This window comes from Metarhizium acridum (assembly GCF_019434415.1).
Source record: "Metarhizium acridum strain ARSEF 324 chromosome Unknown scaffold_1, whole genome shotgun sequence".
In the NCBI taxonomy this organism is placed as follows: Eukaryota; Fungi; Ascomycota; class Sordariomycetes; order Hypocreales; family Clavicipitaceae; genus Metarhizium; species Metarhizium acridum.
In genome coordinates, this window is record NW_027094015.1 from 5,902,658 (window position 1) to 5,923,228 (window position 20,571).

Consider the following 20,571-nt stretch of genomic DNA (forward strand, 5'->3'; position numbering starts at 1 on the left):
CGCAGGGCGGCCTGCAACCACGGCATCTCGTTCCTGATCGTGTCCGGTAATTCTTGTTGGTCCCAGCTGATCGGTCCACCTCACATGCTGACAGCTTCTTAACCGAATGTCAAGGGACCAGGCAACTCATACAAGCCGCACAAGAGCTTGGGCCAAGTCGGTGAAGCTAGGGCCCGGGAGGGTCGGAAGAACCGTGAATGGCAATATGAATGAATACAAAGGATCAGGGACCAAGGGCGAGGAGGTGGTCGAGTGTGCACGGGAGGATCAGGAGGGATGCTGCCACTTCTCAGTGCGCCAATGGAGTGCAAACTGCTTCGTCGGCCCATTGCCATCACATATTCTGGATGATACTGCCACATCAGGCAACAGATTGCAACTTCAACGGGCGGAACTCAGCACCTCCCCTTCCTCTGGATAAGCTGATGCACAACCGGGAGGCTTGTTCACTCGGTTCCTCCGGACCAAAATGCACACAAAGCCACCATGCACCTTGCGCCGTACGCGCCGTACTATCGCGTTCCAGCACACACGAGGCCCAGACCCAGCTTTTCCCAATCCGCCAAGAATCAGCCAGACATGCGTTGAATTGGGCATCTATGTATAAGAATGCCTCAAAGCGCCCTGCATTCAAGCACACGATGCGTCACTACTAACCACAAGCAGTCTGAGTACAGGAATCCCGGCAATTTGTCCATTGTGAGAAGAAAATACTACACCATGCTGAGGTGGAAACGAGTAGAAGTCCTCGCCATGTTCCGAAGCAGGTTTAGGTCGCCAAAACACCAAGCCTACAACAACGGCCCTGCTCCCAAGCCAATGGGGCTCACCACGTCACACATGCTCGCAGCCACATCCACATTAACACTCACCGTCCACATCATTCCATGTCCGTCCCATGTTTCGTGCTCCCCGGTGCCCAGCCGGAGGCTCGCGCCGCCTCACTGGACAATACAATGCTTCGCCCTCTCGTGATTAGGCACGGATGCAGCCCTAGTCAAGGGGCGCAGAAGACGATCCATGACGGATCAAAGATAGTGTAAAGAGAAAGATTTGGTCGGTGGTGTGGTATGAAACCTGCACTGTTCACTGCCGTGTCTATGTTGCGCAAGGGTGGAGCATATCACCTGGATGTTGCCCTGCCCTAGTGCTTTGGCGCGATTCCATGCGGACGGTCAGGTATCACGACATGAACCCAACCTCAACTTTACAACGGGACAAAGTCCTGACTCAGGGAGACCATTGCCTTCCAGGCTCAAGCCCTCGTTCAACGTGCCTGGCCTATTTCAGAACCCCCTCCACCCCCTCCCCCACACATACATAACACATCATGAGATAAAAACTTCCAAACGCTCTGGCATACTGAGTAGCCGAACTGGGAATAGCGAAATCAAGGCTCGTCCCGCGTCCCGTTCCCCGACTCCACAGTCGATCTGCGGGACCATTGAGTGGAAATTTAGACCAGAAGAAGATGCTCCAAAAGTCCTCCTCCATTGACTACAATACTATTCCGTGCGTGAACAGAGTAGCATATTTTTGATTTAGTATTATATTCATCCACCAGTATGACCAGATCCACCACCCACAATCCCTCAGTCTAAGTTTTCTAGAAATACAAGAGATGTCCCAGGACGAATGTACACAGAGTAGGAGTATCGCATGCACCACCAGCTTCCCGTCAAAAAGCCTGTGTATATAAAAAAAAGAAGGGAAACAACAAAAGATAAACTAAATGATAACGCCCCAAACGTATGCGGCCGTCTTCCATGATCCACGTACAAAAGCGTCCACGTTTAGGAATATAGACAGTGTACACTGGCGCATAATGCCAATTTCATGCAGGTGTCGGTCGTCTAGGCTTGTCGCTCTGCTTGCTTCTAATCCTCCTCCTCAGATTTCTCGGCTTTCTCGGCTTCCTTCTTGACGTCTTGGACCTTGCTCTTGTTGGCTTGTTCGCGGTCGAGGTCTTGAAAGACAAGATCGAATACTTCGTTGTACCATCCTACGGCGTGTCCTTCAATACCTTCCTTGATATTCTGTTTTGGGGGCGGGTTAGCCATGTATCTCACGATGGTGAGCATGAGAAATGACAACGTACCTGAGGCAACTCCAGCCAGTCCGACATGTTGTCCTTGGGGAAGATGATTGTTTTGCAGCCGGCTCGACGGGCTGCCACAGTCTTCTCACGCAGTCCGCCGATGCGCAGGACCTTGCCAGTGAGTGTGAGCTCGCCGGTCATGGCGACGGTGGGGTCAACGGGTGTATCTAGAGCCAGGGAGAGAAGGGATGTAGCCATGGTGATTCCGGCAGAGGGTCCGTCTTTGGACACGGCGCCATCCGGAACGTGAAGATGCATCTTGGCCTTGTCGAAGAAGTTGTTCTCTGGGAACTGCTTGACCATGAAGGCCTTGGCGAAGGAGTAGGCAATGGTCGTTGACTCCTTCATAACAGATTTCAAGTTACCCGTGATTTCAAGGTATGGTCTCGTGCTAGCTCGCAGAGGTGCTTGCAGAATGGATTCAATATACATGGCCGCACCGCCCATTTGTGTCCAGGCCAGGCCCATCGAGACACCGGCCGGGCTTACATCGTAAAGGCGGTCCGATGTAAAGACGGGGGGGCCAATGTAGTCCACAAGGTTGTCCTTTCCGATTTGAACGTCCACCGAGTCGGGAACCCGCAGTGCTTTCCTCGGCTTTTCAGCCGTCTTGGCTTCGGTGGCTTCGGTGGCCGCACGCGCTTCTTCTGACTTTGTCTCATCGTTTGCCGCAGCCTCCTCCTCAGTCTTCCTGTGGCTCTCTTCCAGTGCAGCTTTGCCTTCGTCAGTCAAGGCTTCCTCCTCGGGCAGAACATCCTCTCCCAGCTCCTGAACGATCTTTAAGGCGGACTTCCTGTAAACTTTCTCGATCTGCTTCTTGAGGTTACGAACTCCAGATTCACGGCAGTAAGACTTGATTAGCTCTTCGACTGCCTCGTCGGTAAGGTTCACATTAGCACCCTTCAGGCCTGCTGCATCCTTGGCCGCTGGTGCCAGGTACGTATTAGCAATAGCCTTTTTCTCATCCGCAACATAACCTGAGAGAGTGATCAACTCCATGCGGTCGAGGAGAGGTCGCGGAATCGTGTCCGTCATGTTGGCAGTGCAAACAAAGAGGACCTTGGACAGATCAACGGGAACGTCCATGTAGTGATCCAAAAAGGAGCTGTTCTGTTCAGGGTCGAGCAATTCTAGAAGAGCCGAAGACGGGTCGCCCTGATATCCTCGGCCAATCTTGTCGACTTCATCGATCAAAATGAGCGGGTTCTCCGTCTGGCATTTCTTCAAGGCCTGAATGATGCGGCCGGGCAGAGCGCCAACATATGTACGTCGGTGGCCCTTGATTTCAGCCACGTCCGTCAGACCACCGACACTGAATCGGTAGTATTCCCTGTTAAGAGCTCGGGCAATTGACTTTCCGATACTCGTCTTTCCGACACCGGGAGGACCGACAAAACAGAGAATCTTGCCCTCCACGGTACCACGCAGTTTTCCTACGGCAATAAACTCGAGAATACGATCCTTGACATCCTGCAAGCCATAGTGATCTTCATCCAAAACCTTCTTGGCATTTGGAATGCCAAAGTTCTCAGGACTTCTGCGTCCCCAAGGAATCTGAGTAAGCCAATCAAGGTAGTTTCGCGTAACATTAAACTCGGATGCGGCGGTCTCCAGGTGAGCAAGTTTGTTTATCTCCTCGTCAAAAACCTTCCGAACAGGGTCAGGCATGGCCAATTTGGCGGCCTTCTCCTTGAACTTTTCAACCAGCTTGTCTTTGCCGTCGGATTCCAGGCCCAATTCGCGGCGAATGCCTTTCATCTGCTCCATAAGCCAATACTCTCGCTGGCGCTTGCTGATCTTGCTCTCAACATCCTTGGTGATTTTAGACTGCAGTTGGGCATTCATGAGTTCCTTCTTGAGAACAATCAGGGCTTTTTGCATTCGCTCCTCGACGTTCATGCAGGAGAGGACGTCTTGCAGTTCATTCTGCTCCCCAGATGATACAGCAGCAGCAAAGTCGGCCAGTTTCCCAGGCTCCGAGGTGACATTTCCAGTAGATTGGCTCATTGAAAAGGTCGAAATTTGATCACGGAAGAGGTTGTTCATGGTAGCAACCTCCTTGAAAACATTGACAATTTCGTTGGTTACAGCGCGAATAACGGGACTTTTGGGGTCGCAAGGTTCGTCAGCAAGGTTATCGACATTAACAAGACTCACGGGCCAGCGTTTCAACCATGAAGTTGGCTCGTATTTTTCGGCAACCTGGTCTGGTTTCTTCTCGACAGCCCCTTCCTCAAAGCTGGCTACAACGTCGCCCTTTTTCTCCTGCTGTGCATCTTCCTCCCCGGAATTTTGCTGCGGAATGACTTCTGGAGTGTCGGGCTCTTGTTTGCCGTCGATTTTCTCAGCCGCACTGGGCGGGACCAGACTGGAAAGCTTGATTCGGCGATGGGGATAGAGAATGGCCGTCAAAGCGCCCTCTTGTCCGTGGATGGGAAATGCGCTTGTGATCTGGGCGAAAACGCCAACGTCGTGTACATCTTCAACGTTGCGAATAATGTCCTCGTCCTCGTTTTCGTTTTTGAACAAGAAAGCGCCAACGTATGGCTGCCCGCGCTTGATAGACTCCGTGATGGCCGAGGCGACGTTGGGATCCTTGATGGTAATGGCCTTGTAGAATCCTGGAAACAGCGGCCGCCGCGCAATAGGGATGGCGAGTACTTGCGGATACACTTCTGGCACAACGGGTTTCTGTAGAGCCTTTTCCGAAGATTTTCTTCCCTTCTTGCCACCATCACCACCTGAGCTATCGCCCCCTGAGCCTGAACCACCCGCTGCCGAGCTTCCTGCCGCACCACTGGACTTTCCATCTTGTGATTTACTACGGGCATCAGCTTTTGTTGCCGAAGAGTCCAACTTGGCGTCTGCTGCAGCTCTCTCTGCATCCTTTTTCTTGTTCTCCAAGTTTGCCTTGACCTCCTCTTCCGACAGCGGTTCGGTAAGGGTCTCGGCCGAAGAGTCGAAGAAGTCATCCTTCTTGCTCTTATCGTCCTTTTTGCTTAATCTCGCAGTCGTAGAAAAGGCGGCTCCAACCAAGCCGGGTCGAATGCCGGGCAGGGTGGATCGGCAGATATGGCGACTATGGCAAGCAGGTGACAAGGCCCATCTTCGCGATATTGACGAAGTAGACGTTCGAGATGCGTGCGCGGCGGACGGCTCGAGAATGAGTCGCCCACAGAGGCGAGACCGGGGAATCATGGTTGAAGGACTAGGAGCTCCCTTTCAGCTATCACCAAGCTCGGATGTACGAGCCGAGTCCAGTGGCAACGCCGAGGCGATGAAAAGGTTTCGGCCAGAAATAGGGCGCTAAAGGGCAAATTGATGATTGAGAGGCCGAGGATAGACTCTATCACGACCGACTTCTTGTTGGTGTCCTGAAAATTACCTTGCACATTGCCGCTGCGGACGACACGGACAAATGTGAAATCGCCTTGATGATGACGACGGCGGGCGAGACCGGCGGGCACGACAATGAGCCAAAAATTCATGGTGCTGGGAGCTTCCATCGGCAAAGCCTCGGCAATTGTCTGCGAGTCGTGCTCGACCTGGGCTGCGACCTGCGACCCCAGATGTCGTTTTGGACGGTAACTCGGGTAAGTGCATAAAGACCCCTCGTAACAGCTACCCTGCAGTGCAGCATTCGGAGCGATGCGATCATGAATGTCCCAGGCGGCCTCGGTTTTTGGACATCAAAGCAAAAGTACACTTCTGTTTCTTAATATTAAATTATCAAGGTGTCTAAACCGTTCACGAGCTCGACGCGCTCGCAACCTTTGAGCTGCAAATGCCCGATCAATCGTCTTACACAGCTGTTGGCCAAGGCGGTTTCAGGTGGGGTGAAGGGAGATAGTCGAGCAGGTTGGCTTTTCAGACATTACATCCTTTCTTCGACGTCCAGGTTGTTATATGATTTCACGTTTCGAACAGCTGTCGAAAGCGCTGTTGTATGATACATTGTGCGAGTAGATGCCCATATTCACGCCATTTCGCAGGCCTCCCGTCTTCCTAGTCGACACGCCTCCGCCACCATGTCCTCTACATGCCGCAAGAAGAACAAGGTGACCGAGTCTCTATCAAACCTAACCCTAGACACATCAAAAAGCAACAAGAAGGCTTCAAAGCCCAGGAAGAAAGCTGCAGTGGCAGACTCATGGGAGGACGATGACGAGTCATCCGGATCCGAGAACGAGCTCAGGCCCTCGGTAGTGAGCCCAACGGTCCCATCAGCACCACCACCAACCCCATTCGCAGCAAATTATGCATCTATCCCGGGATGGGACGATGCCGGGGCCCCTGGAAGCAATTCTCCCTCTGGGGCCGATTCGACAAGAAGGCCGGAGAAAACTGATGCCGTGGCCCGGCGTATGATTGCTGCTGGCTTGGGCATGAAAGCCCCCAAACAGACAGAGGAGCAGAAGGCTTATCAGAAGTCCATCAGAGAGCAAGAGAGGAAGAAGAAGGAACAGGAACGCCAGGAGGAGCTTCGAAAGAAAATGGAGGCAGACAAGGCCAAAGCTGCTGTCTGGGATGACTGAGTGAGTCATACAAGGATCGAAAAGTCACGAACTTGTTGTAGATACGACGTGCGTACTAAATAGTATCTTCATCTTCCCCTTCTCACCAAGAAGAAAAAAGAGGGAGGGTGTTCAATCTGTAGGTCTAATCCGATATATGGTCAACACTTCATACAAGCCTCCATCTGTTTCCACCCGGTCGTTTTAACCATTCCCCCGCTTGCCATCGTTTGCCTGCGGACTGACTGCCTTGCCCTACAAACCATATACCTTCCTGACGGCAGGCCGAGCGACCAAACGCTTGTGCCAAGCGAAAAAGTTGGGGTACTTCTTTTCGGCTTCCGACTCTGCCAACAAGTCCTTGGAAAAGCCCTCCACCACACGATCCCAGGGGATGAAAACCAGATCGGCGTACGTACTAAGGAGAGATTGTCAGCACAACTCCAACCCCAAGACTCTCTCAAAGGCATTGCGACGCCCATGACGTACAATCTGTTGCCAACAAGGTACTCCTTCCCCTCGAGGATACTGTCCAAAACTTGCAAGACGCGCAGGGTCTGCTCGTCATACCGCTTCTTGGCGCTGGGGAGGTCCTCTGGGTGAAACTTGCGGAACCAAAAGTGCTGGCCAAAGTATGGCCCCTGTCACAATTTGCTTCATGTCAGATCTCCCCGTGTACATGGAATCCAGCCTAGAAATGGCTCGGCAAAAGCCAGCTCGTACCTGTCCAGACATTTGAAAGTGCAGATACTGCTTGAGGTACCATTTCTCGGGGCCCTTGGTGAAGGTTAATTTCTTCTCCTCGTCGTAATTCTCCACAATGTATTCGACAATGGCACCAGACTCCCAGAGAATCATGTCATTGGCATTGGGGTCCTGGATGGCGGGTAGGCGGCCGTTGGGGTTGATCTTGAGGAAGGATTCCTCCTTGGGGTTCTCAATGGTGATCTACGGGTTGTGCTGGGTTAGCGAATCTCCTCTTGATGCCGGATCGGGTTCATACGACGGACTGTTTTGTAGGGGACTCGTAGTTCTTCCAGAGTAATGAGGACCTTGAATGGGTTCGGTCCTTGACCTGCCCGTCGTGTAAGTGTGCCGCTTGGTCGCCGGTGGTGAAGAGGACAACATACCGTGGATCCAGACGGTAAGGGGTTTGATGTCACTCATGTTGCCTGTCGGAAATTCCCGAGCTATTGTGAGGAGAGTTTTTCTCTTTTTTCAACTCAATCTTTTAGGATTGTTACTGGGATGCCTGTGTCACTTCTTTGCTGGATGACTTTACGCTTTTACATGTTTCACCTTCTCGTTGGTACTACTTGTCTAAAACTTGTAGAGCTGACGCTGAATCTTAATCTTCTTCTCAGCCTCAACATCTGAGATTGGGTTTGGCTTGGTAATAAACTCTCCGAAACCCGCTCGTGTTATTAATACCATGTCAGTCTGTAATTGACTCCAGGGCCTATCTCGTTTGTGGCACAACGAATCCTGCGCCGTGATTTTTGATTTGTGAGCGAGTTGCAGGGCACAAGGGTGGCGCTGATACTGCGCGCGGTAGATGACTAAACCAACCCAATGTTGGTGAAGGATGATGATGGATCATGGCCGGCCCAAAATAAACTACCCGGGTAGCTAGTTGGCTACTACTAGGTATTTAGTGAGACAGTTGACACCATTTTAGATGGGCTGGCGCAAGCCGCTAGCTATCCGTCACATCTTTGGTTCCCGCGCGGTTGGCATCAAATCAAGCCAAGTCGATCGGGACAGCTCTTGAAGCTGCAAATGACCGGGATGAATACACCATGCTTACAGCACAGTGGGTATTCCAATATGCGTTATGTGTCAAAAAGTACCCCGAATCACTTCTCCTCCAACCACGGTATCACAGCGCCATTATGCATCAACACCAACTCATCCCTGTTGTCACCACGCCTCACAGAGACCCCGTATCCATCAAGACCCAGCTCCTCGGCGCACTGGTTCCATATCATCTGCGACACGATGCCCTCTTTCGAGCAGCACATGTACACCATCGGCCACTTGCTTCTCCCCAACGAATCGCGAACCCCCCTGGTCGCAGCCCGCTCGCTCGCGAGCAAGCCCAGCACTCCCGTGCCTCTCCATCCGACAGGCGCGCCGACAAAAGCGCCTTCCAGTTCACGAATATGCTGTGGTCCGACGCGCTGAGTGCCGGCCTTGCACTGCACGAGGACTCTGAATGGTGTTGTAGGAGACGAACACGGAAGCGTCCACGTCCCTACTAAATCCGTGCCAAAGTCCGATGAGCCGCCTATCCGCTTCAAGAAGAAGCCGTATTTGGCGAGGGCGCTGGATACTTTGTACTCGTAGTGGGTGCCGACGTAGACGGAGGAATTTGCGTCTAGGCCTGTTCGACGGGCATAGGCCATGAAGGAATCGAGATCCGAGTGACTTGTAGTTGGGGGATCGGGGTAGTTTAGTCGTGGCCTTGGTAAGCCATCGTCACCTGCGCTCGTGGTGTAGCATCGCGAGGATCGATATAACGCGCGTTGAAGACTCGAAAAGTGGACCATTTGCCGCCGTGGGCGCACGAATGCGCGTACGACGGGCGGACATTTCAACATGACGTCCTCTTCACCACCATCTTGCATGTGAGAGAGCTGCAACTGAAGACCAAAAAAAAAAAAAAGGCATGCAAGTAGTCAAGGCCATGCATATATCGAGGACCCACCCGCACACTGCCTGCCCCGCGATTGCCCCGCCGTCATGCCACGCTCCAAGCCGCACGCCTCCCAACCAACGCTCTCTTCCTCCAAGCAAACTTGACCTAGTTGAACCTCCAAAAGATAAAATAAAAAATTTCACACGCACGACAATCCACGAGAAAGCCTTTGCCACGACAACCCGCTCCCTCGGTCGCAAACCAACCGCCATCATGGGAACCATTCTTCTCCCCCACCTCGTCACGGGCTGGCACGTCGACCAGGCCATTCTCAGCGAAGACAACCGCCTCGTCGTCATCCGCTTCGGCGACCCAACCAACAACCCCGACCTCGACATCATGGACGAAGTCCTCTCCAAAGTCGCGCCCTTGGTTCAGAAATGGGCCGTCATTTACGTGTGCGACATCTCAAAAGTCCCCGACTTCAATCACATGTATGGTGCGTTTTTCCCACACCCATGTTCCGTTTACTGCTGGCGCCAGCCCGTTCCTTATCCCGTTTTATTTCTTTATCTGTTCATGCTCTTCAATTTGCCCGCACACTGACAATATAAACAGAATTAAACACCAATGAAGAACCATTTGCGGTCATGTTCTTTTTCAGAAATAAACATATAATGTGCGATTTCGGTACAGGTAACAACAACAAGATGAATTTTGTCGAGCGCAATAGACAGGATGTGATCAATATTTTGGAGGCCGTTTACCGGGGGGCCACCAAGGGCAAGGGTCAAGTGAATAGTCCAAAGGGTCAGTTGGCATCCTTTTTTTTTTTTTGTTTTTTTTTTTTGCATGAATTTCATTTTCGTCTATGCGCACAGAGACTAACATACCATGGCAGACTATTCCACACGCCACCGATACTAAAGGCCACCGTATTTCCTTTGACTCGAAGCAAAAGACAGGGCGAGGGCGGTTCCTTATTATATACCACGATCATCATGATGTACGTTGCTTTTTGGGAACCCGGGATCTGAAATCACAAGGGTTGGTCTCCATATAGACGTCCATGTCTTTATTTATGCTAATTTTATGAGAAACAAAAAAAAAAAAAAACCAAGACGCCGTGGCCATATACTACATCTGGGCAGAGGCACCGCTCCAAACGCCCTTGTCCATCTTTTGTTGTGGAGTGTCTATCCAACTGCAGCTTTTGTTTGTCGTAAGTATTACAATCGTAGCAAGTCCCACCAAATGCCCCCAACTTTGTACTGCCATCATTTTTCTCTTCAATACTCCCTGCGTAGATTTGTATCATAACATTCAATATACATTTTAAATCTCCTCTGTTGTCAAAACCTTAAAAAATATCTCCCGGGCTTGCCATGTTTGCTTGGAATGCCTTGTTTGGCATCCTTGGCGTTGCCTGTGGAAGCGTGGGTTCGCGTAGGGTTTCATCGCGGGACCTGTTGTCGACTCGTCTCATTGTAGGCCGAGGGCCGGGCTTGGGGCATTTGACGCGGCTTCTTGCATCCGGTCTTTCGTCATCGGCGTCTGAAAACCCCGCAGAAAAGTACTCGTCATCAGATCCAATTTCACCAGCCATGTGTGATTGGTATGACGCTGGAGCAGACGGCGACGTTATGGATCTGGAATGAAGTGCTGGCCTTGGTGACATTCCCGCGGTGAATGCGCCGGGGTTCATCGTGTTCGTTGCTAAATCTCTGGAAATTCCCAAGGGACGATCAATGAATCCGTTTTGAAAAGCCGTCGTGTTTGATGCCTCGTGAAGAATGGGCAAGATCTGCTCATCGTAGAGCTCCGTGCCAGACTCAAAAGATTCCGGCGAAAACTCGGTGACGGTGCGAGACGACCTTCCATCATCTTCTGTGGTGGGGCTTGAAGGTTCGTCAAAAAAGTCATCCAGGCTATCCAACTTGGTGACCAAATCTCCGACAGGGACCTCAGCGCGGCCGTCGTCCGAGAGCATTGTCTCTGTTCTCTCTATAGAGTCGAAATAGCTGTATGGAAAGTCGTCCTCGTGAAACTCGACTTCCGTAGTCGGGGTAGCCTCAGTTGACGAGCCCTCTGTGCTTTGACACATATAAAAGGCAGCATGGATATTCGCCCGGGTTGCGTCTGTCTTACTCGCGGGCACCGGGATGGCCCAGCCGGAACACTCAGGGATACCAAATAGACTTTGGGTGCGCTCGTATTCTTTACGAACGGCCTTTGAGGTAGACCGAGTCATACACATTCTGAGATAGTGCTTGTCCATGTGACTGCCCGATATGGTCACGATATTGTCCAAGACCTTTAATGCATCCATGCAAAATTCTGTTTGAAGAAGTCGCAACAGAGGAGAGATGAGATCGGCGCCGTGGCCCGCGAGTTCTGGATTGCGCATATCAACTTCTGGGATGGCAACGCACAGTATCCGCATAGTTTGCACTTTGACCCAGGACAGCGAGTTTGTCAGTAGTCCGGTCAAAAATGTGATCATCTTGAACTCGTGCTGTGGCAAGAAATGCTCTCTCAAGGCCATAAGAAGTTGAGTCAGGTACTCCCCGCTGTCCAATTGTCCGCCACAAGTATAGTCATCGAGAGCTTGTGCAATGGATTCAAGACCCAGTCTATCAGCCTCGACTCGAAGTAGCTTCGCTGTCTTCATAGTTTTTTCTGTTGGCGATGCATTTTCCAGCTCGTTCAAGAAGCGAGGGAAGTTCGCCAGCAAGGCGAACAACAGTCGGCTATCATCTCCGATCAGAGGGTCCGCGGGAAGTTTGACAAGTTTATCAATCGTATCCAGAGTCGGTTGCCAGCACAAAGAAGAGCGGAGACCCTTGTACAGCAAGGGCTGGATGCCGTCAAACTGACCGTCCCAACGTTCCGGTTGGCCGTCCGCAATGATCCTTCGCACATTTGGCAACCTAAAGTCAAGCTTGCTAACAAGCTCGTTTAACATCTCAACGGCTTCGAGGAATTCCCGTTCATTGATAGATTCTAAGCAAGCACACGTCGTCCAGAACAGCTGTGGGAATGTCAAAAGCTTTTCGGAATCCAACTTCACCAGTAGTGTTTTCAGTGTGGTCAATATCTCCATAGAGAAAGACTGAATCTCGGGGTCTTCATCCGCAATAGTATTTGACAGCCTAGCAAGCATATCACCAAGCATATACTGGTCGACAGATGTCAGAACGCATCGGAAGATCTGGAAAGACCGACAGGCCAAGTGTCTTACAGGACAAGACGTTGCCCATGTGAGAGACAGCCGGCCCCATTGCTCCTTGATTGCCGGGAAGGTGACCTGAAACGTCTTGACTACTTCCGAGGTGAGGTATTCCATACTCGGGGGGACCTTATTGTCGTGATCATCCACCTTCCCGTTGCTATCCTCATATCCCCAAACAACAGTACGGTCATGTCGACGAATTGCGTCAACCAGGTCCTCGATGGACTCCTTTGCGATATCAGCCGAGACATCGTCCAAACGTGAAATGACAAGTTCATGAATCAGATGAACCAACATCTCTCTGGCCTGCTCTTGCACAAGAGGGGTATAGTGATCCCACAGTACAGTGACTACTTGGAGAAGAAGGGGAACATTGTCAGGCGTGAGATGAACCGGAGACACCATCAAGTCGACCAGTAGGATAAGCGACAGTTGGCCGAGCGAGAACCCAGCTTGTTTTGTTCCGACTGGCAATGCTTCGTTAAGATCAGCGCAGTAGGGGAAAACGTTGATATCAGGAGGTGGTGGTATCGATTCTCGCTTCTCATTTGGTACCATGGCCTTGGGATTGATCTGCATCAACAAGAATTCGACCACTTTGATTCCCGGTGTGCTATTTGTTGTTGATAAGAACACCACAATCTGTTTCACGTATTCCACAAAATTCTGTTCTCGTCGTTCGAGGCAGAGATGCATGATAAAGTCCAAGATTAGACGCACATTTCCCGGGTGTGGCCCCGTGGCAAGGGCCTGCCACAGGGCTTGAACTTCATTGTGCAAGGCTCCGCCTGACTTGATAGTGAGCTCTAGGAGGTTTGCTAGAAGGACATAGGATTGAGCAGTAGGACCGCCATTGGGATCGAGTTTCAGTTCCATTGTCTGTATCCACGGCAAAATTACGGCAATGACATTTCTTTGTGCGGCAGGTTGAAGATCTTTGAAATAATAGGTAAATTCTGAAAACACGTGGAACGCGAGTTCGGTATATTGTTTAGAGAGCCGTTTAGATATTTCGAACTGTGCCAATTTGTAGACAGCCTGTGTCTTATCGGAAATGCTGATGTCAAAGTCTTGAATCTTGGAGTTCCTTTGCTGACGTGCCTCGAGTGATCGGAGGACTGTTGACGACTTGGACCGTATCTCGCTCCGGTCATTTCCAAGAGTGAACAGGCAAAGACCAAGGAGCTTATACAAAGGGCAAGGGTAGTTGATTTGCTGCTGCAGCACTTCAATGGTGACTGAAAAATAGCTCTCCAGTACCTTTGGCACGTCGGTCACATAACAGCGGGTAATGCAATGTTCCAGAAGGTAAGGGTATTCCTGGTTGTGGATGACGAGATTCTTCAAGGCCCGCTGACCTGTGACGTTCATTCTGTCGCTCCCAGAATTGAAAATCGCCTCTATCCAAGCTAGCATACGACGCATGTCGAACTGCAACGTAACACCGCTCTCGGTCGTGATGCTTATCGGGCCGCCACAAAGCGCTGCCATGGCGCTCAGAGCAGCGGTACGAAGATTTCTCTTTTCGATCTCCAAGGCAGCTGAAACGGCCCCCCGTTCACCTAGCGACTGTTGGTTGATCAAGGGCTGTCCCCTTGTATCTTCCCTGACCTGTGTCTGACCTTGATTGGGAGAGAAGCCGCACCAATATTCCATCAGTGAGAATGCAGACTTCCTTGATTCAAAAGTCATCCAGCGGGACGGGTCATTGGTTTTATTAATGCCCTCGAACAGAGCTTCCATGAGACCGCAGTAATGACGTCTCAGTTTGTGGAACTCATCATCCGATTGAAGATCGCCATCCATGAGAAACAATTTCAGGTCTTTTGCATACGAGGTCAAATTGTTCAGGAAGAATTCAGATTGGTAGACCTGAGGGTCCTTCAAGAAGTGCGACGTCAATTTGAAAACGTGAGTGATCTCGGTCCGCAACAAGTCCATTTTTCGGTTGCGCCGAGGGCTGCTATTTGTTCGTTGATGAATCCTTGCTCTAGCCTCATCATTGCAGCGAGAGACTTGGCCTTGCAGCTCTTCCAATAGCGTCCGATAGATGTGAATATTGATTGAGCCCATGGCAACCACGACTGCATCACGGACAGATGCTGACGAAACGGACAAGAGCGGAATCAAATACTTGAATAAAGTTCGAGCAGTGACGATCCTGTCGGCGGATGAAGGTTTCGACGTTTTCCGTGCATGCTGTCCATCAGGTGGTGTCTGGCCCGTGGGCAGACTTCCTGGGTCTGCCAACGTTGCGCAGGCAAATATCAAATACAGCTTCCATTGCTCAATCATAACCTCGGGCTGTGCTGCAGGAGATCGGTTGCCCATTCGGCCCACCGCGTCGGGGCCGTAGTACAATCCCCTGGTTGGCTCTGATAAGTAAACAATTGGCTTGTACATCTGCAGTATTCGATTACAGATCAAGTCTCGACAAAGGGTTACTGCGAAGGGGCATTTGTCGAATGCAATTCGGATGAGATTGGGGAAGATCTTGAACCAAAGAGTTGCATCGTAGGAAACGTCGCTCGTACATAACTCTACCACCGCACCTTTGCTGTTGGCGTTTTGCAGTCCTCTCTGCAGTCTGCTACGCTCGGCAACAGAAAGGTGCTCATCATTAAAATTCATAACTTGGTTGGAGTCGTTTTCCAGAATGTTGATTAATCGTAGTGTCTCCTTCTCTTCAGAGACATCCTTGCCCAATGCCTTGTCGAACTCGGTGATTAAGCGCAGCACAGTGACTGCGAAGTGCCGAACCCGGCGAGACTGTGAACACAGGAAGAACAAGCCATGTGCTTCGGCCTGGTCAACCTCTGCCCATATGCTCGACAAGTCAAGCTTCATGGCTCTTTTCTCCGACGCGTTTGAATCTGGTTGGTCCGAGGCCGCTTCTCGAGACTTGAGTCGAATTTCTTCTATCCAGATCTGGAGTAGTTCTACGTAAAGTCGTAAAGTGCTTTCAATGTGTCCAGGCCCAAGCATGCCACCATCAGACATTGTAGCATAACGGTCATCAAAATTGAAGATGAAACGGGCAAACCCCATTGTCACTTGTTGTGCATGAGATTGTCTGGCAATTGCCTTCAGTGAATTCGCCGATGACTCGGCAATGTTGGACTGGACATGAGCCGTTCCTGTGCAGAGCAAATTAATCAACGACTTAAAGGGAATATCAACAGATAGACACCTTGGAAGTGCTTGGACAGCGACATGCAGCAGCTCGTAGAATGCTTGTTTCTGGTCTGACGCATTAGGTGGCTCATCTCGTCGAGAGAACGTAAAAGATTCCGAAATAGGGGTTTTTGGCCCGGGACTGTTGAATTTTTCGTCCAACGCTGCTTGGCCCCCGAAGGTGTTGTCACAAACAATGGTGATTTTACCGAGGATCTGACAAAACTGAAGGTAATACTCTCTAACTCCATCGCTTAGGACGTGAGTCAGCACTGGTCTAGATATAATCTCCTCCTTTGGACCTGAGCCGGGAGTCGATAGGGGGCCTTTTGATGGGAGCGATAGTACTGGTGATGTAGGTAATCTGTCGGCTGAATTTGGAACACCGTAGAATTGTGGGAAAGGGGGTCGACCTTGTTCGCCTTTTTCAAGGTCTGACATAATGCATAGGAATGACCGTATGCCAACGACAATCCTGTCAGGATCCAACTGTTCAACTCGCAGCTCTTTGTTGGTTGTAAAAAGCTCGGCGTTGATGAGGGGAAACACCACAGTCCTGAAACAGTACTCGGGATATTTGAAGCCAATGATTCTGATTATTTGAATCAATGGTTCAACAACTGCAGTATCTGAAGAGACTATGCTGCGCTTTGACGGCGGTAAAACCAGTCTTATAACATCGTCAAGCTTTCGCACAGTAGTCTGAAAGGTGTCATTAGTCCGGTACAAGTACGTCCAAACCAGCCTGGAGATGACCTGCAAACAGAGAGGTTTGGTAAATCGATCTTTGATTTTAGTCTGCAGGGAAAGGACCAGTTGTAGCCACCCAGAGCCAAAGTTGTCGGGTGATGATACGCAAAGCAAAGTCGCAGTCAAAGGAAACGCAACAGTCCAGTGACGCGGCTTTGCAAACAGCTGAGCAAGCCGAAAGCTGATGGCCGATACCACTTCGGCCCATTTCGGATGCATCAGATGGCTGTTGCTGGCCTTTGCGGCAATGGGCAACAGCAACATGTCGATGACCTGGCAAAACGCTGCCTTCACCCTCTGCCCGTGGGATTTGGCAAACAAACGGCCCAGTGAAACCAGGAACTCGCATGATTTTTCCCAAGCGGACTCTGGGGAGATTTTGATGTTCAGATGCTTCATGCCACCCAAGACTAGTTCCATCTTTCCCTCAAAATCTCGGCCCGCTGATGACGTTGGGCTCTTTAATAATCTCTCTTGCAACGAGGCGTCGAGGTCGTCGATAAACCTTCGCGAAACTCCGGGAAAATTGATTCCACTCATATATCCTAGAAGTTGCGCAAACAAGTTCCAATTGGCCAATTTCAGAGGCGAAAGCATAAGTTGCTCGGGGTCCGCAATCTTGAGCTGTCCAAAGATAATGCTCTCCAACTTGTCTTCCATTTCCGTGGTGATGGAAGCCAGATTGCTCTGGCAAATAACCTCCAGTAGCACACGGCACAGAATATAAATTGATACGGTCGATCGACGCTCCTGTTGGGCAACAAACTCCTGCTTTCCGGATAATGTTGCGTTCATGGGACTTGTAGGATCTGCTGCACCCGCACCGGGGCCGGGTTGTAATGGTTCTGTATTCCTGCGAAGCAGCAGACCTCCGGGTTGGTTGCCACGTAGTTGCTGGAGTTGAATTCGAGCCTCGTTGGCGGCATCACTTTTGCTCTTCCTCCAGAGCATCATCAAGTCGATCAGGGCTTTGGGCTTTGGACTGGCAATGTGCCCCAAAGCCACAATCAACTGATCAAAGGCAGGGTCGACACCAGGCCCGCAGATACGGTCGATGTTCGGTTCGGGTTCGAAGGGGACCGTGATGCATTCCGTGAGTTTCTCTTCTGCTTGTGTAATAAACTATATTGGTGTCAGCGCTTGCCCCAAGGACGAGGCCATCGCAGAAGCTAGCGCTTACCGATGTAAATAGAACATGCAGTGAGTATTCTTCCACGGTCTTCTGGTCGTCCCTGTGCGTTCGAGAGTGGGATTGGTGTGCTGGGTGGTCGCGCCTCGACTTGCTCTGCATCCGCTCTGGTTTCCTTTGAGCTGATGCAGGAGGAGATATATCGGCAGCCGAGGCAGACCTTTCCATTGGAATGCCTCCCACAGGGCTGAGGGTTGGGCCGGTGAGAGAAGTTCCTGGTCGGGGGGGCATGTTGGCCTCGAGTCGCGCAGTGACTGACTGCATGTCTAATCTATCCAGAGCCGCTCCAGCAGCGGCTATCATTTGAGGACTCAGCGGGCTGGTAGACATGCTTGAGTGACTCCCATTTCTTGAGTGTTGAAAGCCATGGACGATAGAGGTCTGTCGGTGGTGTCCGTACACAGCGGTCTTGCTATGATCTATGGGCCGTTCGATGGCTCCGCCAAGGCCTTGTCGCTGGCTATGTCCTCGAGGGGAAGTTACAGCAGATGGCGAGTGTATCGTCTTATCACCAGAGGACTCGCGGGAGTGGGGTTGGTGTCGCGATGGGGTTGTAAAGATAGTTGGTCGTATCGTCTGGTCCCAAACTGGGCCATGATCGGTTTCGTCGTCGAATCTCGCGCCAGGGCGTGTTGATTGTTTCAACTGGTCCTGTGGATTGTCGGGCAGAGCTTGCGACGGGGCTAGAGAGCAATTCACGTTAGCGTGTAACCCACGTCTCTTGCACTCGTGAGACAGCCCGAGGACACGGCGAAAGTGTGACAGCTAATTGACGAACAGCATGACGACGAATGCATTTGTTGCATGTTGGATCGCAGCGGCACACGGTCTTAAATTCCGCGATAGCCTCGTATTGCAGGACGATGAGTGATGAATGATGGGAGAAGGCCTGGAAGCGACAATGATGGACGACTCACCCATCTCGAATCGGACCACGGCCCAATTCCCAATGGTCTAGCGCTGGGCATGCGTAGCTAAAAGGGCATGGCAGTCAAGAGGACATTCGATGTCCAACAAGGAAGAGTTCGTGCGAGGAAACAAGGCTACACCAGCCCAATTGTGTCGGTAAACGTGGTTGAGCGCAACTCGCGCATTGACGGCCAAAAAAGATGCCAGTGACTGCGGGTGTGCACATACATATGCTGTACAACAGGGTCCACGTACGAAGATGGGACGGACAAGCTCCAGTCGAGCTGCACGTTACGCACAATTGCCCGCGGGTGTGTGGTGCTGAGGTGCTGATGTTGCTTGGGTCGGATGTTATGTCAGTCTGGTGCTTCTAATAAACATCAAAATTGTCCTGGTCCAGATGTCCCCTCCAAAGTTGGCTCCCTTGACTCGATATCCGTCTAGTCCTAGATACCGACTCCATAGAGGACTCCGTGCCTCCAACAACCCCCCCCCCCCCCCCCCCCCCCCCCCCCCCTTCTCTCGTGCTTGGTGCTGCTATTTATTACCAGCCAAATCCGATGTCAGTGGCCGCCGGTAGGGGGCACCGCTTAGTCATTCTAACAGCAGCTGGCCCATTACCAAGGCGTCAAGCGTACTCCGTGCTTGCGCTGTAGAAGGCAGAATATAGCCTCAGACAGGACGACCATCTACCTAGGTAGTTCTCTTGTAAAAAATACTCAATGTTGCGACGAATGCTCGGGGACAGATACCTGTCCATTAGCCAGCACTTGCCTGGTATATAGAGAGTACCCTAATGTTATCAATCATAGTGCGGAAGTACATGCTTAGGACGGGCTTGGATCGGTGGCTTGCAGGCATATTCGCCTTCCTCAGACTGTGCTGAGCTTATATGAAGGCAAGGTACGGAGTAACTGATGTGTTGATGCCAGTCAATTGCCTTGACTATGGAAAGATTTTAGCGCTGACCAATACCTAGGTCTTGTGGCTGACGTCACTGTTTCAAGAACAGCTGGCTGTGGTTTACGAATTTAAAGGGAAAGAAGAAGAAAAAGGAGCGACAAAAAGAAACAGAGAAGGAGAGAAACACGTTGGAAGCTTTGCACGAAAATTCCGTGTACAGCCTCCAACCGGAAACAGAGGAGGAATGCCTGCAGCATCCGCCAACTTGGCTACGCCCTTGACGATACTAGGATTTACTCTCCTGTCCTTTGCCGTTAGAGGGCATATGTGGACATGAAGTTTGATGCCATGCTTGAGTATCCGTGCCTGCTACCTGCATATCAACTTCCGCCGTCGCTTATAGGATGCTGTAAGACACGTGCAGACTTTACTCGCCGTGCCCATGAAAGAACACTCCACCATGTACGTCAGTGCTTTGAACCCGCTTGTATAGACTTTGGGGAGCGTCGGACGATGGGTGAAGTGTGTTGTGTCATGAGGAGAGCTGTCATCCCGATGGCAGCCATGATTGAACACGGCAAAGACGAAGGACACACAAGATAGACGACTGTTAACACTGGGATCAAGAGAAACTTGCCGTGTTGCGATCAATGACATAGGTACCGGACATGTTTACCGTGGTGCCATGCTCCGCGGCTTTTCGGAACCAGCACCCCAATTCCGCCAGACGCAGATTCATGTTCCCGCGAATCTCCGTGTAGAGGTGGAGTTAGCCGTGGTTCAGGCACTCTGGCTTCCACCAGACCTTTGCTTGATATTGTGTAACCGTTTGAAGGCCACCTTTTTGAGGGGGAGAAAAAAGTCGGGTGATGCAGACGACCCGGAAAAGGGGGGGTTAACAGTTGCCGCCTCACAATCACATGCGCCGAATCGCTGAATCTCTTCATGGACTCCATACCGCTGGAGGCCGTTAATATGAAGAGAGGCCGAAACGGGTTCCGGGCTCAAGCACACCTCGGGACGGCGTGAAAGGAAACATTCAAGGGCTTGGGTGCGCCACAAAGTGGACGAGCACTCGGCGTTAGCAATCGGAATCATGGGGACAATATTACGGCCGTTCAGTGATGCGAAGACACAGCATCCAATTGCCAGGCAACCTGCATC

At 51.2% G+C, this 20,571-nt stretch overlaps 6 protein-coding genes across 6 annotated transcripts; 2 read left to right on the plus strand and 4 right to left on the minus strand.

Annotated features, from left to right (window-relative positions):
• Window positions 1-1,877: 1,877 nt before the first annotated feature.
• PIM1_1 (ATP-dependent Lon protease pim1) lies at window positions 1,878-5,296 on the minus strand (the record flags this gene model as incomplete). Its single annotated transcript, XM_007809490.2, has 2 exons — window positions 1,878-2,036; window positions 2,099-5,296. 2 exons carry the CDS (start codon window positions 5,294-5,296, stop codon window positions 1,878-1,880), a joined length of 3,357 nt encoding a protein of 1,118 aa, XP_007807681.2.
• An 830-nt stretch (window positions 5,297-6,126) lies between these two features.
• On the plus strand, window positions 6,127-6,633 carry J3458_001841 (uncharacterized protein; the record flags this gene model as incomplete). The annotated part of the gene is made up of 1 exon (XM_007809491.2): window positions 6,127-6,633. One exon carries the CDS (start codon window positions 6,127-6,129, stop codon window positions 6,631-6,633), a length of 507 nt encoding a protein of 168 aa, XP_007807682.1.
• A 234-nt stretch (window positions 6,634-6,867) lies between these two features.
• Window positions 6,868-7,779, minus strand: J3458_001842 (uncharacterized protein; the record flags this gene model as incomplete). Its single annotated transcript, XM_007809492.1, has 5 exons — window positions 6,868-7,030; window positions 7,102-7,253; window positions 7,336-7,560; window positions 7,623-7,687; window positions 7,743-7,779. The coding sequence occupies 5 exons, from the start codon at window positions 7,777-7,779 to the stop codon at window positions 6,868-6,870; spliced, it is 642 nt and encodes a 213-aa protein (XP_007807683.1).
• Window positions 7,780-8,468: 689 nt separating this feature from the next.
• Window positions 8,469-9,212, minus strand: J3458_001843 (uncharacterized protein; the record flags this gene model as incomplete). The annotated part of the gene is made up of 1 exon (XM_007809493.2): window positions 8,469-9,212. The coding sequence occupies one exon, from the start codon at window positions 9,210-9,212 to the stop codon at window positions 8,469-8,471; it is 744 nt and encodes a 247-aa protein (XP_007807684.2).
• A 192-nt stretch (window positions 9,213-9,404) lies between these two features.
• On the plus strand, window positions 9,405-10,313 carry J3458_001844 (uncharacterized protein). Its single transcript, XM_066116950.1, has 3 exons — window positions 9,405-9,749; window positions 9,869-10,060; window positions 10,152-10,313. Exons 1-3 carry the CDS (start codon window positions 9,524-9,526, stop codon window positions 10,175-10,177), a joined length of 444 nt encoding a protein of 147 aa, XP_065978837.1. The 5' UTR covers window positions 9,405-9,523; the 3' UTR covers window positions 10,178-10,313.
• Window positions 10,314-10,346: 33 nt separating this feature from the next.
• On the minus strand, window positions 10,347-20,368 carry TAO3_1 (Cell morphogenesis protein PAG1). The gene is made up of 3 exons (XM_007809495.2): window positions 18,513-20,368; window positions 17,587-18,278; window positions 10,347-17,528 (listed from the first exon to the last, which is right to left on the minus strand). The coding sequence occupies exons 1-3, from the start codon at window positions 18,514-18,516 to the stop codon at window positions 10,611-10,613; spliced, it is 7,614 nt and encodes a 2,537-aa protein (XP_007807686.2). The 5' UTR covers window positions 18,517-20,368; the 3' UTR covers window positions 10,347-10,610.
• Window positions 20,369-20,571: the final 203 nt, after the last annotated feature.